This window comes from Gigantopelta aegis, chromosome 14 (genome assembly GCF_016097555.1).
Source record: "Gigantopelta aegis isolate Gae_Host chromosome 14, Gae_host_genome, whole genome shotgun sequence".
Taxonomy (NCBI): Eukaryota; Metazoa; Mollusca; class Gastropoda; order Neomphalida; family Peltospiridae; genus Gigantopelta; species Gigantopelta aegis.
In genome coordinates, this window is record NC_054712.1 from 13,698,166 (window position 1) to 13,713,122 (window position 14,957).

Genomic DNA, 14,957 nt, shown 5'->3' on the forward strand with positions numbered 1-14,957 from the left:
TCGAGGGTGTTGATGGGTGTAGCGCCAAACGTTATGTGGCGTTACAAGGGGGAAAATAACGTCATGTTGTGGCTACTTCATTTAGCTATTTATCAATGAAACTTTGCATTCCTACGCAACACATCTATCAATGAAGTTTATACAAACAATATTATAAATATATTCACGGCTAAACAAAATTATTAAAATATATATTTTGTTAAATTATGCTGCTAACATTAATTATACAGCAAGTATGTTTCCGATTTAAAGGAAAGATGACACGAGACCATATTATAGCTCATTTTAAAAGAAAAATGATATAAAAATAATATACAAATAACTTTATAACAATAAAATACGTGTAGTTAACTTAAAATGAAGAAATTACGCTAATCAGTATCAAAGTACGATTTATGCATATTTCTTCGTGAGCGTTCGGAAAAAAAGGGAAGTGACGTCAGAGCCGCTGTACTCTTCCATTGTTGTTAACTGTTTATATATGGAGTAAGGGGCTTACGATCTTTTCAGTCCAACAGTGCCGTACTGCGCGGCCTTTGGGTGTAAAAATAAACAGTTTAAACGATCGGGATTGTCTTTTTATGGTTTTTCAAAGGATTGTATCCGAAGAAAGACGCGTGTATTTTATCGCAAAAGAAAAGATTGGACACCAACACCGCATAGTACTTTGGTGTCAGCCTATTTACAGCCCGGAGCCCGAACGTTACCCGGAGACAAAAACAGTACTCGGTTGCGAATGCCGAGGTGTACATTGTACATATTTGGCACAAAGATACACCTCAGCATGATGTATTTATATATGTTAAAACAAAAATGTAGAATGTTTTATTTATTTATTTTTTTGGAAAAAAAAGAAGATTTTTCATGTTAGGGCTGTAGGCCTACATAACAAAATCTGTATTCACCGTCCGAAGAAGGAAACGTTAACAAGTAATTAAATATGGCATATACAAACATGGGATTTGGCATGAGGATACATCTCAGTACGATGTATTTAAATATGTTTTTAAAAAACGTGTAGAAAACAATAATAATTTTAAATAATGTTTTTAATCTTCGGGCGGAATAGAGTGGTTGCACGTGACGTCACAGATCGGCTGTCCTCCATTTTGGAGACAACGGTTCTTTGTTTTCAATAGTCGAAGCGTGTTATACGAACAGCGATACAATGCCTAAGGTGAAGGGGAACTATTGTAATGTTGAGGGATGTCACAATCGATCACAAACAGACAAAGAAAATAAGAAACATTACTACAGACTACCAGCTGTTATTAGAAACCAAGGGAAAGAATGTGAAAATCTCAGCTCTGACCGACGACGATTGTGGCTTTCAAAGTTGAACCAGAACATGGACGGCAAAAATTTATCAAATGTTCGCATTTGTTCAGAACATTTTATAAATAGTAAGTATATGCAATACTTGTTTAATTTTGGGAAATATACCACCTGGTCCCTACCCCATTATATAATTGATATATATAATATAATAAAGACTCAAAGAGGGAACCTAACCGTACATTTATTATTTTCTTTTTAAAAATTAAATCCAGAAAAAAAGCCCTAGTCATTCACAAGTTAAGAAATATCTTCTTGTCAATTAGAGCTGTACTTGGGGGTTAGTCCTTTTTAAATTATTATTTGAACCCACACCATCTAGTTGTTTTCGGCTAGGTACATAATCCCTACTACATGCACTGGGGCACAACAGAATAATAAACACTTGTTTTTGGAATGATTTCAATTTATTTATTAAAATCCAATGCATATAAATGATATACATACACATACATAATATGAACAAAGCTGCATGTAGGCCTACACAAAGCACATTAAAACAGTAGCATTGGAAATAGAAAAACACACACACACACACACACACACACACACACCTTTCAGCATAGTAGATAATGTATTTTGAAGTTAAAAAAAGAAACAAAACAATTATATAAAAAAACAATGCACAAGTTCATATACATATTTAACTTGTTATGGCCTATCTTGGACATTCCTGAGTTTGCTGCACTTTTTAAGATGTTATCGACTAACAGACTTTTTAACGATTGTAATTACATATCAAATATATTTTTCTGCATAAAATATTAGTGGCTGTATATTAAACATATTTCTGGTCGTTCTAATATTTGTACTAGGTTAAATTTCATCTTATTTCCTAAAATGTTGTTTTTTCGTAGACCTACAAAATTATTTGAAGACAAAATCCAGTTTGGTCTTCTTACAAATATTAAGACACCAGAATTAATCATATAAATATTTTATTACAATGCAGCAAACTCAGGAATGTCCCTTTAACATCCCCTGCTCATCAGGGCAAATACATTTTCTTTTTTAACCTGGCCACTCTTAGTTTTTATAAAAATTTTGTGCCATACTCTACATATCCTAAAATTAGTGTTGGGAATCAGTTTATACCAACCGATCAACTTTTATGTTATGAACTCAAGAATTTGGACATGTATACTAGTGTTCACCAGGACAGACCCAACAAATTGCAAATTTTACATTTAATATTACTTTTCTTTATATACATATGAAAACACCAACACCATCATATAAAATGGAGGATAAATTAGTTATTTAGTGTTTTCTAAAAAAAAAAAACCTGCCATGGCAAGACTAAAACACTTTTGGGGCAGTTTCACCATTTTCAGTGCACATGTTTTGGTTGATTAAAGATGAAAAAAAAAGATTAATTGAAATAAAAATAAATGTAATTAATGTGCTTGCTCCAATAAATTAATGGCAAATTTTATTAATTAATAATACACTTTTGAAGTGTTTTATAAAGGCAGTTTTTAGAATTAATTATTGAAAAAGGCTTGTTTAATCTCAATTTTTTGTGCATGTATTAATAACATAATATATTTTCAGAAAAAAAGGCTGAATTGTACCAAAAAAACAGTCCAGACTGGATACCAACAGTTGATATGTCGAAAGCAGCAACGGAAAAACCAGATTCAAAGTCACCTGCTGCTAACAAACGGTACCAGAGAAAAGTTGACAGAGCAGAGAAATGTGATGCAGCTAACACTTTGCTAGAACTAAACACAATGTTTGAAACAGATGCACATGATGATTCAGATTGTGTTTCGGATGCTGAAACAGGTACTGCTATTCAGACCGATATTGACCAGCCACTCTTTTTCAGCCATGCATGAAGAATTACAGTCACTTAGGACTGAAAATGTAACATTAAGTCGACAAATCTGTAGTGCATCATCACAGTTCAAGGTATTTGAATTCGAAGGAGATGATGAAAAAGTCAAGTACTTTACAGGCCTGCCGAAATTTACACTGTTAATTTCCATTTTCCATTTCTTGGAATCATGTTTGCCAATGAAGCAGTCTTTGGATAAATTTCAGATTTTGATCTTATGTTTAATGCGTTTACGATTGAATTTGTCTTTACAGTTATTGGCCTATCAGTTTAATGTGTCACAAAGCACAGTTGCTAGATACTTTGCAGAAACAATTTCTGTGATGTACATAAAAATGAAGCCCCTTGTTTCTTGGCCAGAACGTGATGAATTAATTAAAACAATGCCAATGCAATTTCGTAAAAATTTTGGTACTAAGGTAGCAATCATTATAGACTCTTTTGAAATTTTTATTGATAGACCTTCAAATGTACTAGCAAGAGCCCAAACCTGGTCGAGCTATAAACATCATAACACTGCAAAATATTTAATTGGCATCACCCCACAAGGGTCCATATCATTCATATCATTAGGATGGGGAGGTCGTGTAAGCGATAAATATATCACTGAAAACTGTTCCTTTCTGTCACGTTTTGCCTGGTGACATCATTATGGCAGATCGAGGTTTTGATATATCTGACACACTAGGGAGTGTATGTGCTGAAGCACGAATACCAGCATTCACAAAAGGAAAAAGCCAACTGTCACCACTAGATGTTGAAAGTACCCGGAAACTGGCCAGTAATCGAATACATGTGGAACGTGTAATTGGAATGGTTCGCCAAAAATACACCATTCTTAGTGCTACACTTCCAATTGAATTTCTGATCACTAAAGAAGGAGAAAGAATTGCCCAGTTAGACAAAATGGTTCACATATGCTGTGCTCTTGTAAACTTGTGTCCATCAGTTGTAGATTTTAACTGAGTATATGAACAGACATAGACTATAACATTACAAGTGACCGACATACCATATTTGTGAAAAACTATGTACATGTCTGTAGTAATTTATAACATTTATTTGTAAAATATATGTAATCTGATAAATAAGTCATATTTACTATTGTACATATTTTATGCCATTAGACATTGTTATTATGCTTTAGATATATATGATTATGAATATTGTCCAATGCCCATCTTGTTTAGGAGAGCACTTATATAGGCTCTGCCTGTTGTGCAATCCTTTTGATTCTTTTTTGATCAATAAAATATCTCAAAACAAAACAAATTTACTGTCAAATGTTCCATGACGTTTTCACTGAAACAGGGTTCGAAACTGACATGGAGCAATATGCAATAACCACTCAAAATACACAATATGCTGACCGGCAGTACATCATGTACTGAAAAGTAAAAGTAAATTTTAATTTTCTAATATTTGCTTCTTATATCACACAATGAATTTCGAGCCTTGCTGTTGAGTGGCAGCTAGTGCTCTTTTATATATGTACTTTAACCAGACTGGACAATACAGCACTAGTTGGGATATGGTACAAGTGAACAAAATGTGTAAGGTATATTTGTTATATTTGCATATTCGGATTCTTTTGTCTTAGTGAATTTTTTTTAACAAATTGAGGCAATTTCCGACATTCTCTGCAAAAACCATTTCCCCCTGGGCGCTTTCTCCATTCCAATACACAGATAATGAAACCACTGAATGTCACAATTTTCGTTGTCACAGCAGATCATGAACCCAGATTCAACTTGATCACAGTAGCACCACGTTTCCTCAGATGTACTGCATTGACCCTGTGTGTCAGTTGTTGTATTTGATGGTATTAAAGCATTGTCTGTCGTCATTCTTGAATAGTATTTACCCACCAGTTCAGGTAAAATTGCCCTCTGAAATAGACAGTGTGTTTTGCTACAAATAACCTGCCACAACTCTGGATCAAAAGTGATCAGTTCCACATGCAAATCGCATTTTGTCCATACAACAAAAAAACATGTCCCCAATGATGTTACTCCCAACTGAGTCTGTACCTGGTAGAAGTATGCATGATCTCTCTTCAGTTGTATAATGCCATTGTCGTTTTTTCCTAAGAAGAACTTTGGGTCACAGCATTTGTCCAAGGAATTCTCTCGGACTGAAAATGGACATTTTATTTCTAAACAGAACTTCCCACAACAGTCACAGGATACTACCCCATCCGGTGAAGCTCCAAGGTGTGGGAAGTCGGTGCTAATAATAAAACCACTATCCTCGATTTTCAAATTTTCGTGAAATGGGGCCATTTTCTCAAGAAGGTCTGCCTTTGCAGTTTTTTCATGCTTGCATCCCCACCGAGTAGCTTCGTTAGAAAATGTTGACGATTCTGGATAACATATGGTCTTCACCAGGCTTTTAGCTGGATTCAAAACATTGGTGTTGCATGCCGACTTGGCATTTAATGCCGTTATCCTTCCTGCCCTGAATCGATACCACAGTTTTGATTGAGACTGCGTACGGGTGGCAATCTCTACTTCCTTTGCTTGGTCAGGACTTGTTTGTACTTTGATATTAACACAGAGTTCGAGTAACTTTGTATACTCCATGTTCATACAGCTGTCATCTTTCAAGTCGGTTAACATCTGGGGAAACGATGATGTTATAGGTTTTGGAATATACCAGTTTGAGTATGGCTCAATTGTAGCCAACAGAACTGGTTTTGTTCCTGTCGAGTGCAGTTCTTTGAAGAGGGTGTCCAGTTCATGTGGTGACGGTGGAAGAAGCTTTGAACAAACCGCAGAAGTTGATGCCTGTGGAGTTTCATATATCTGATCAATATTGTCATCTAATTTTCTTTTTAAACCTTTTGCAGAGGTAAAATTAATGTCGGTAAGCTGGCTATACGGCACATTTTTTATGGCTGCTGGCAACATCCAGTAGGCAGGCCTTTCAGTCACAGTTGCTGAATTCCGTATCCGTACAGTGGCCTCTATGGAAAACAGCAGAGCCGCAATATGGGTACACGCTTCTCCGAGGCCGGCCATGCATGTACAATGGGTGCCCTTGACAACACCATCTTTATGTGAAATTACCCATGGTCGCAGCGGTTTTTCCCTCAATCTTTGTGAATGAAGAACCTAAATGAAATAAATATTGTTAATTGCACATTTAGGACCTATATTTGCTTTAAGGCCTAATTTAAAATATAAAAAAATTCTGCAATCACATATGCTCGGAAATTGATATAAGTGGCTACAACAGTTAATCTTCAGCTAATAAAATATTCCTTTAAATAAATAAATTTTTATAAGTTTCAAGGAATTACTCTACATATCTGAAATATGGCTAACCCAAAATATGTTCTAGTATGAGCCCTGATAAAAACAAACTTGTTGTGAAAGTCAAATTCTTACGTTCAAGCCCTTCTCTATATATCAGGGCTCGAACTTAAAAATGTTTCACCTACAGCAATTTTTAAACAAAATAAATTAAAAACATTGTCATGGATGACAACAATTTTTAGACTAAAATGTTATTTTTCTGTATGTAGTAAAATTTATAAAATTGCAACTTGGGTGCAATAATACCCAAAAGAACAGCCACAAGATTTGTAGCCAAACCTCAAGAATGTTTTTTTTTTAAAAGAAGTTTGTTTTGTTTAACGACACCAACTAGAGCATATTGATTAATTAATCATTGTCTATTGGGTGTCAAACATTTGGTAATTATGACTTGTAGTCATCAGAGGAAAGCTGCTACATTTTTTCCTAATGCAGCAAGGGATCTTTTATATCCACGGAGGCTTGCATTACCTATTTACCACATTGTGTACGAGCGAGTGGGACGAATCGTCCATGGACGAATCATCCGCATGATAATGAATACAAACAGTTAATAAAAACTGGATAGTAATGTTGAATTCTAACTCTATTTTACTTTTTTGGTTATAGTATACACAAAATAATGTTAAGAAACGATTACAATGTCAAAGAAATAACTATTAATATGTTTGAAAAAAATGCAGTCATCGAGTGGACGAATTGTCCGAGGTGAGTGGACGAATTGTCCGGTGGATGAATCATCCACGGACGAATTGTCCAGTGGACGAATCGACTGGAAAAAGCCATACATACATACAGGGATTCTAGAATATAGTAGCCCCACTCCCATGGCTAGTGATATTCAATGTTGGGCTAGTAAATAGCTACTATTGCCAGCTAGTGAGAAGAAAAAAAAGTCAAATGTTGCAGCTACGTCTTAGTTTGTAAATATGACTATTCTGCCCCCACCCAACCCCTAATGTTAATGTTTTTAAAGCTCTATCTCCCTCTTTAGGTGACATATCTGATTATTACAATTATTTAGTAAAACTGTAGTAACTTAAAAAGTAAAGCAGGGTTTGTGAATTTTTAAATGTTGCTAGTAAAAATATTTTAATCACTGATCCCATGGCTAGTGGATTTTATAAAAATTCTAGAAGCCATGTATGTATCTTATCTCTCTCTCTCTATATATATAACACACACACACACACACATATATATATATATATATATATATATATATATATATATATATATATATATATAAATATATATATATTACGCCTACATTACATATATATCCATGTGTGTTCTTACCTTTGCAGTTACTAAAACTTGTTCTTCAAATCCGATGGCAGTTCTCTCTCTAACCCATCCACATACAAATTGGTTGTAGGCGTCGAGTCCTTTATAACTTTTCAAATCATCAGCAGTGTATGCACTTGGAGTAAATAAAAGATAATTCACAATGTCCATGTATGTTATACCTGGCAAAATGTCCACATTGTCTGACCAATTCTTTAGTTCATACGGATCATTACCATCAATTAATTTTAGTTTGTTGTCGTACCTAAGCCGTACAGACGTGTCCAGTGTATCCCTATAAGATAAGCAGTCTTTGTTCGATTTAGCCATCGTCCGATTTATTACAAAAGTATCACATATTTACGATTTCTTGATTCTTGTCCGTTTAGCGCATGTAAAAGTAAGGTTTGGTTGTCTTCACAATGGCCGACCGAACTGCATCACGGGGAAAATATTGCGTAACTGGGATCCCTCTATACGTCACAAAAACGTTCCTCATCGCCCGAAGCCCCAAAGCAACACGAAGTTCAATACAAAATAAACCACTACTGTCGGTGTCGAAATAACTATTATGTTTCATCCACGGGCTGACTTGAGAATCGGAGTGTTGTTTTAGTTAATTGGTCCTTTCTTTCCGTGGCCTGCACATGTGATTCCTGATTGGCAGGTGTATATTGCAGGGTATCGACCAGGTAAGTGATTACCACGGTCTAGACATACGTACAAAATACGTGCCAGTTTTTTTAAGATCACAGGGTATTGTGGCGTAACCTATCGCGACTATAGTACAATGTTAATGGACATTATCAGCCGCCCTGCTTCATTACTGTAAATAATGCTGTAAAACCCTTGATTAAGTAGACTTTCCCATCTAAAATTACAAAACTGACCAATTACGTAGTACCAAAGAAAAGAAAATTATCACTTGGGTATCGTGAGTGGTCGTTTTTACTCTAACGCACCCTACCAATAGGCCTAATAATATGCTACTTTTTTATGAGAGAAAAATACTATAACCCCATTTCGTTCTATTGATGCAAATAGAAATATATTTAGTTTAAAAGTTGATTATACTCTCAAGTCATTTATGTTGTTTTACAAGCCAGGTTAATGAAAGTGAAGCGCCTTGTCGTAAATTAGAGCATACAGATTTCATTATGTACAGCCCGAACATAAAAAATGCGATATTTTCTTTAAAAAAAAACCACCAAAAAATGTTTGTCCTACATTTATATTTTTTACATATTTAAATACATCATATCGAGGTGTATCTTTATGCTAAATATGAACAGTATACACCTCGGCATTAGCATCCGAGTTTTGGTTTTGTCTCCGGGTTACTTTCGGGCTCCGGGCTGTAAATTGGTCGACCGGTCTGGTCTGGCACCATCAGTTTCTCCACCCTCCGACTCGCTATCCGTTTTTTCATCAGTATCACTGTTGTAAGTAAATGTGTGTCTTTCTTCATTTACTAACAGCTCATATTGATACGGCAAAACGTTTTGCGAACGAACACTCATTGTTTTGGTAAGCTGTGCAAGTCTTAGATTCTTTATGAGTGGTACGGACTAATGCTTTTAAGTGTAAGGCTTCAGATCAAGCGACGCGTCTCTGACGTCACGGACCTCGTGATTGCCCTGCTCATTAAAGATCGGCAATTTCCGCTAAGAGCTCGTATCTGGGGTTCTTTTATGGAGATATTTTAAGTAATTAATTTTTTATAATTTTTTTTTTTAGGTGATTCAATTTATAATTAATTGTACATGGTTGGTGCCAAATATGGTTTACGTGACATGTTTCCTTTAAAAACATGAATCGAAAGAACCATGTGCACACTTTTCGCATAACATCTATGCGAAGTTGTACTGTGTGGCACCTCTCGAAAGACGTATTTTCATATGTGAAGAGACGATAAATATCACATGTGTATCTCGTCCACCGCCATGTAATAAAGGTGGGAGGGAGGGTGTCTAATTTTGATATAATAGCGTTACGTAATATGGTGAATAATTGGAGGGGGGGGGGGCGGCGGCGAGTGTTGCCTTTAATTTAATAACAAACAGGGCACTAAGGCAAGTTCGAGGGGTACCAAGGCAAACATTTCCTTCAAAAGAGTGGCACGATGGCAACTTACTTTTTATCAAGTTTCTCAGAACAAAAATAAAATTAATTTCACCTTATGATCTTGGACTCTAGCCTATGCAGTTCGTTGGATACGGACAGTTGGGTGATCAGTGGCGTAGCCAGGGGGGCCCAGAAGGCTTGGGTGCCAATTGCCCCCCCCCCCCCCAAAAAAAAAAATCCTGCCTACGCCCCTGGATACGGATGCCTTGATATGTGTGTGGTTGTCATGCATTTGTACTGAATGGACAGTAGCTAGAATGTCATCTGGTCGCAGCCCGCGGTCACGACCAACACGCGCTCTGCAAGTCCACAGCTAATAACTTACACAACTGGCAATGGCAAAACTAAGTTTAATTGAAGTACTCGTACCTAAAGACGTTGGACACTTGGCTGCTGACGAGCTAAGCTCTAGCGTGTTTTGTTTTGTTTTTGGTTGTTGTTTTTTTAGGGGGGGGGGGGTGTGTTGTTGTTTTTTGTTTTTTGTTTTTTTGTTTTTTTATGTCCAACAACAAAATACAAAAGTGAATGGAAAGCGTGCGTGCGTGCGTGATTCGGTAAATATTGGGAGTATATTTTAATTTTAACTTTGGTATAATCTACATTAAATTTTCGTTTGGGGTAATTGTCCTTTCATCTTTCAGAGTTTGGGTAATATGTCGGACTGTTTCAATCTTGAAAGTTAATCCAAGAAGACTATAAAAACATAAAGCTATATTATAGTATGCCTTTACCGTCGAGTCATTTCGTCTTATATTCAAAATAAAGTAATCAATCGCCCAATTTTGAATTATTTGTGATTTGAACGACAGTTACCCTCATCCAACCGTAACAGATACCCACATCCTTATGATGTTGACACTTTCAGTTACTAACATCACACGCGACTTTTGATGCCCGTTATTTAATTCCCAAATACTATTTTTTTTAAAACGGATACTTCAAAAATGCATATTTTATATATTTCATGAAGCCTCTATATGAATATCTAAAAAATGCACGTTAAGAATGGAAATTCACATTGATTAATACTCATCATTTGCGTTCATCTCCATCTTTGATGCGATTAACTACAGTTACCCGCATGCGGTTATCCCCTGTGAGGAATGTCACTATCATTTGCAATGCCGGGATTTATAAGGGGGCAAAGGGGGCAATTGTCCCTGACCCCACTGCCAGAGGCCCCCCCCCCCCCCCCCCCCCCGACTAAGGAATTCCTTTATATATATATATATATAAAAAAAGAAGTAATAATTATAAAATTATATGTAGTTCTTTTTTTTTTTTTTGGTCATGTAATTTAATTTCCATGTTGAGAGGACCCCGAACCTGAAGTGCCCCGGGCTTCACAAGGTCTAAATCTGGCCCTGATCATTTGGTAATTTAGCCTTTTTTTAGGCTCGTAAACAGTTATAAACGAAACGGAGTCACAAGCTCTCCTCATCGTAGTATAATAACGTTTACTATATAGTCCGTTTGCGTGAAAAGGAAACTGATGAAGTGGGATATTATAACTCTATACTGACGAATAGTGTTAAAAGTTATATTAAAACATTATTTAGGAGATAACCATATGGAGTTTTTAGATTTGTGGGTATTATTGTCTATTTGATCCTGCAAATGTCATATTTGGTATTTCTTGAAAAAAATACCTGGCTACAGTCTAACTGTAGACCCTTGAATCGTCAACTTCGCCTGTTCCAATAGTTAATGACGTCACTTTCTAATGACGTCATTAGCTTTCCGGGTGTTATTGTCTATTTGATTCCGGAAAAAAAATGCAATTAACCAATCACAATACAAAACACGCTCGCCATCAGTTTACAATAAGTTTTAAACACATACCAACACAAAAATTAAAACATTTTTTACTATACACACACACACCTTTTGGCACCTTCCTACACCCGTGATAGTTAAAGCTACCGTAGTCTTATTTCCACGTAAAGCTGACATATCGCTCACACACATTTCAATGGTATTTCGACTTTTTACGTTAGGTTACGGAAATTGTCGGAAACGTTATATTATTGTTTTTGATGTTACGTCAACAATTCTATGACGCCAAAGCGATACTATGAACATTCTACTGTTTGTGCAACAGAATCGCTCTTTGACATTTATAAATCATATATGGACAACTACGAATTACTGTTCTGTTCTACACGTGGATAGATGAACAGGGGTAGGTAAGTGTTTGACTATTTGTTTGTTTGACAGAGGCAGAACCAGTGGAAACCAGGGTCTCCGTCCCTCCTAAATATATTCAAGTGCCTCCATTGGGTAGGGCCGTAGCTAGGATTTTTTGTTGGGGGAAGGAGGGGTGGGGGGGGGGGCAACTGAGTAGTTAACAGTCTAAAACTTCTTAAACGGTTAAGAAGTGAATTTTCTTTAAGTTTCTATATATTTTTACCGGATTTGTTTTCTTGTCTCCCGCTAGCTACGGCCCGGTTGGGTTGCCACTTGGTTTATATGCCCTCTTTCACTGGATCCGCCCCCGTTTGTTTTGTTTTGTACGTATGTTTAATAGGACCGTCGAATTCGGAAGTGAGGATGCATAGGCTTTGACGGATTCCGGATTTTATAGGGTTTGGGGGCAATAACATTGTTATCGGGCGACAGGTAAAGATAAAAGGTGGTGGGAAAAAGCGGTGTGATTATAGGGGGGGGGGGGGGGTGACGTGCCTCCATGGCCCTTCACTGGCTATGCCAGTGGTGTGTAACGGTATACCGACCGCCCATCAAGCGAGCGCTGACCACTGGGGTACGCCCCGCACTGGTATATATATGCATTATTTGAAACCATTCGTACCTTGATGATTTTCGCTTTTGATGGAAGGAAGGAAATGTTTTATTTAACGACGCACTCAACACATTTTATTTACGATTATATGGCGTCGGACATACACAGATATTGAAGGAGGAAACCCGCTGTCGCCACTTCATGCTCTACTCTTTTCGATTAGCAGCAAGGGATCATTCATATGCACCTTCCCATATACAGGTAACACATACCACTGCCTTTGATATACCAGTCATGGTGCACTGGCTGGAGCGAGAAAGAGCCCAATGGGCCCACTGACGGGCATCGATCCCAAAGCGACTGCACATCAGGCGAGCGCTGACCACTGGAGTACGTCCCGCTCTATTATATTATGCATTATTTGAAATGTGTTTCACCTGTATTTCTCCTGTAGCAGTGTGTTCATATACGAGTCACCAGTCGTACCTTGATGATTTTCGCTTTTGCTGGTGAAAACAAATGTTAAATGGTAAAGCAAAGCTTTGGGAATATTCCATCTCAGCAGCGGTAGAAAACAATGAAGGCCCCATGGCACTTCTCCGATAAAGTTTCTTAAAAATACACCATTAGCAAGAAACAGAACAAAAAAAAAAAAAAAACCCTACAAAAATACACAACAAAAAACAAACAAAAAAAACCCCACACATTACAAAAAAATAAATAAATAAATAAATACCCACCACAAAAAAAACTTAATAATTAATATAGGATTGTTGAATTCCACACCACACACACACACACACACACACACACACACACACACACATACACATTAGATATATTTCTCTTTTTTTTCTTCTCTTTTTTGCCCGTGGTTGTATTTTCAGATTTTTGGTGTATGATATATCGGTAAAGTCGTAATTATAGATGAAATAACGGTTTAAAAAAAAAGGTAGGCCTACATGTAGTCCGGCCAGAACTGGGTCAGTTAGCTGGTCCTCCTGTCCCAGGTGCTTGACCTGACTTAGCAGTCATTTCCTTGTTGAGGTCCTTAGCACGAAAACAACAGGTAACAGGTCAACAACAGACCACACGAAGAGATGTAAGGCATGGCATGGATGACCATGACGTTGTCTCATGTTAGTACGATCAAGAACGGTACTTCGTTCTAGATTAAAAAAAAAAAAAAAATGGTAGCAAAGTTTTAAAGTTTGTTTTGTTTAACGACACCACTGGAGCACATTGGTTTATTAATCATCGGCCATTGGATGTCAAATGGTAATTTTGACATATAGTCCTAGAAAGGAAAGAAAGAAAGAAATGTTTTATTTAATGACGCACTCAACACATTTTATTTACGGTTATATAGCGTCAGACCACACATATTTTCATAGGAAACCCGCTGTCGCCACTACATGGGCTACTCTTTCCGATTAGCAGCAAGGGATCTTTTATTTGCGCTTCCCACAGGCAGGATAGCACAAACCATGGCCTTTGTTGAACCAGTTATGGATCACTGGTCGGTGCAAGTGGTTTACACCTACCCATTGAGCCTTGCGGAGCACTCACTCAGGGTTTGGAGTCAGTATCTGGATTAAAAATCTCATGCCTCGACTGGGATCCAAACCCAGTACCTACCAGCCTGTAGACCGATGGCCACCTATGGTTTAAAAATAATGAAAGATACGGGTATTGTTAGTCTTAAGGAAATTAAATTGTTCCAAAATGTGTCCCCAAACTGATTTTGGGTGCATGTTTGACATTGTACACAGAATACACACCACACCCAAGTGGGAGTAGGCAGATATGACGCATGTATTTATGAAAACTTTGCTCTGACATCAAACCTTACAACAATTCTCATTTGAAAAAAAGTTTTAGCTATTCCCATTTTTTTCACAAAATCAGCTTGTTTGAAAAATTACCCAAACTGGTGGCGCCCCACTTTTGATACAAGTGAAACCCGGTGTATGAATACCAAGCCTCATTACAGACAAACAGTTTGCACTCATGCGTTTAAAAAAAAAAAAAAAAACCTCCTTTGCTAAAGAATGTACTTCATATTACAAATAATTAGCCTTCAAATATGGATCAATGCAAAATCAACATGCGAACTCTTTTTGCCAGGGTACACAACAGGATTGAAAATTAGCAGTATTGGTTAAGGGTCTGGCGAGTATGGTACTAGTTAAAAAAGGAAACGCACTGATACTGAATCCAATATGCCAAAACACACTACACATCTGGCAGCACAATACACAGAACATGTTCTATATTTTGACAGCGCGAACATAATGAATAAAGATAACATTCA

General features: G+C 36.9%; 2 protein-coding genes across 2 annotated transcripts; one reads left to right on the top strand and one right to left on the bottom strand.

The window, feature by feature from the left end:
• Positions 1 to 1,128: 1,128 nt before the first annotated feature.
• On the top strand, positions 1,129 to 4,816 carry LOC121389500. The gene is made up of 2 exons (XM_041521152.1): positions 1,129 to 1,403; positions 2,890 to 4,816. Exons 1-2 carry the CDS (start codon positions 1,169 to 1,171, stop codon positions 3,174 to 3,176), a joined length of 522 nt encoding a protein of 173 aa, XP_041377086.1. The 5' UTR covers positions 1,129 to 1,168; the 3' UTR covers positions 3,177 to 4,816.
• Positions 4,786 to 8,109, bottom strand: LOC121389093. The gene is made up of 2 exons (XM_041520708.1): positions 7,792 to 8,109; positions 4,786 to 6,288 (listed from the first exon to the last, which is right to left on the bottom strand). The coding sequence occupies exons 1-2, from the start codon at positions 8,107 to 8,109 to the stop codon at positions 4,786 to 4,788; spliced, it is 1,821 nt and encodes a 606-aa protein (XP_041376642.1).
• Positions 8,110 to 14,957: the final 6,848 nt, after the last annotated feature.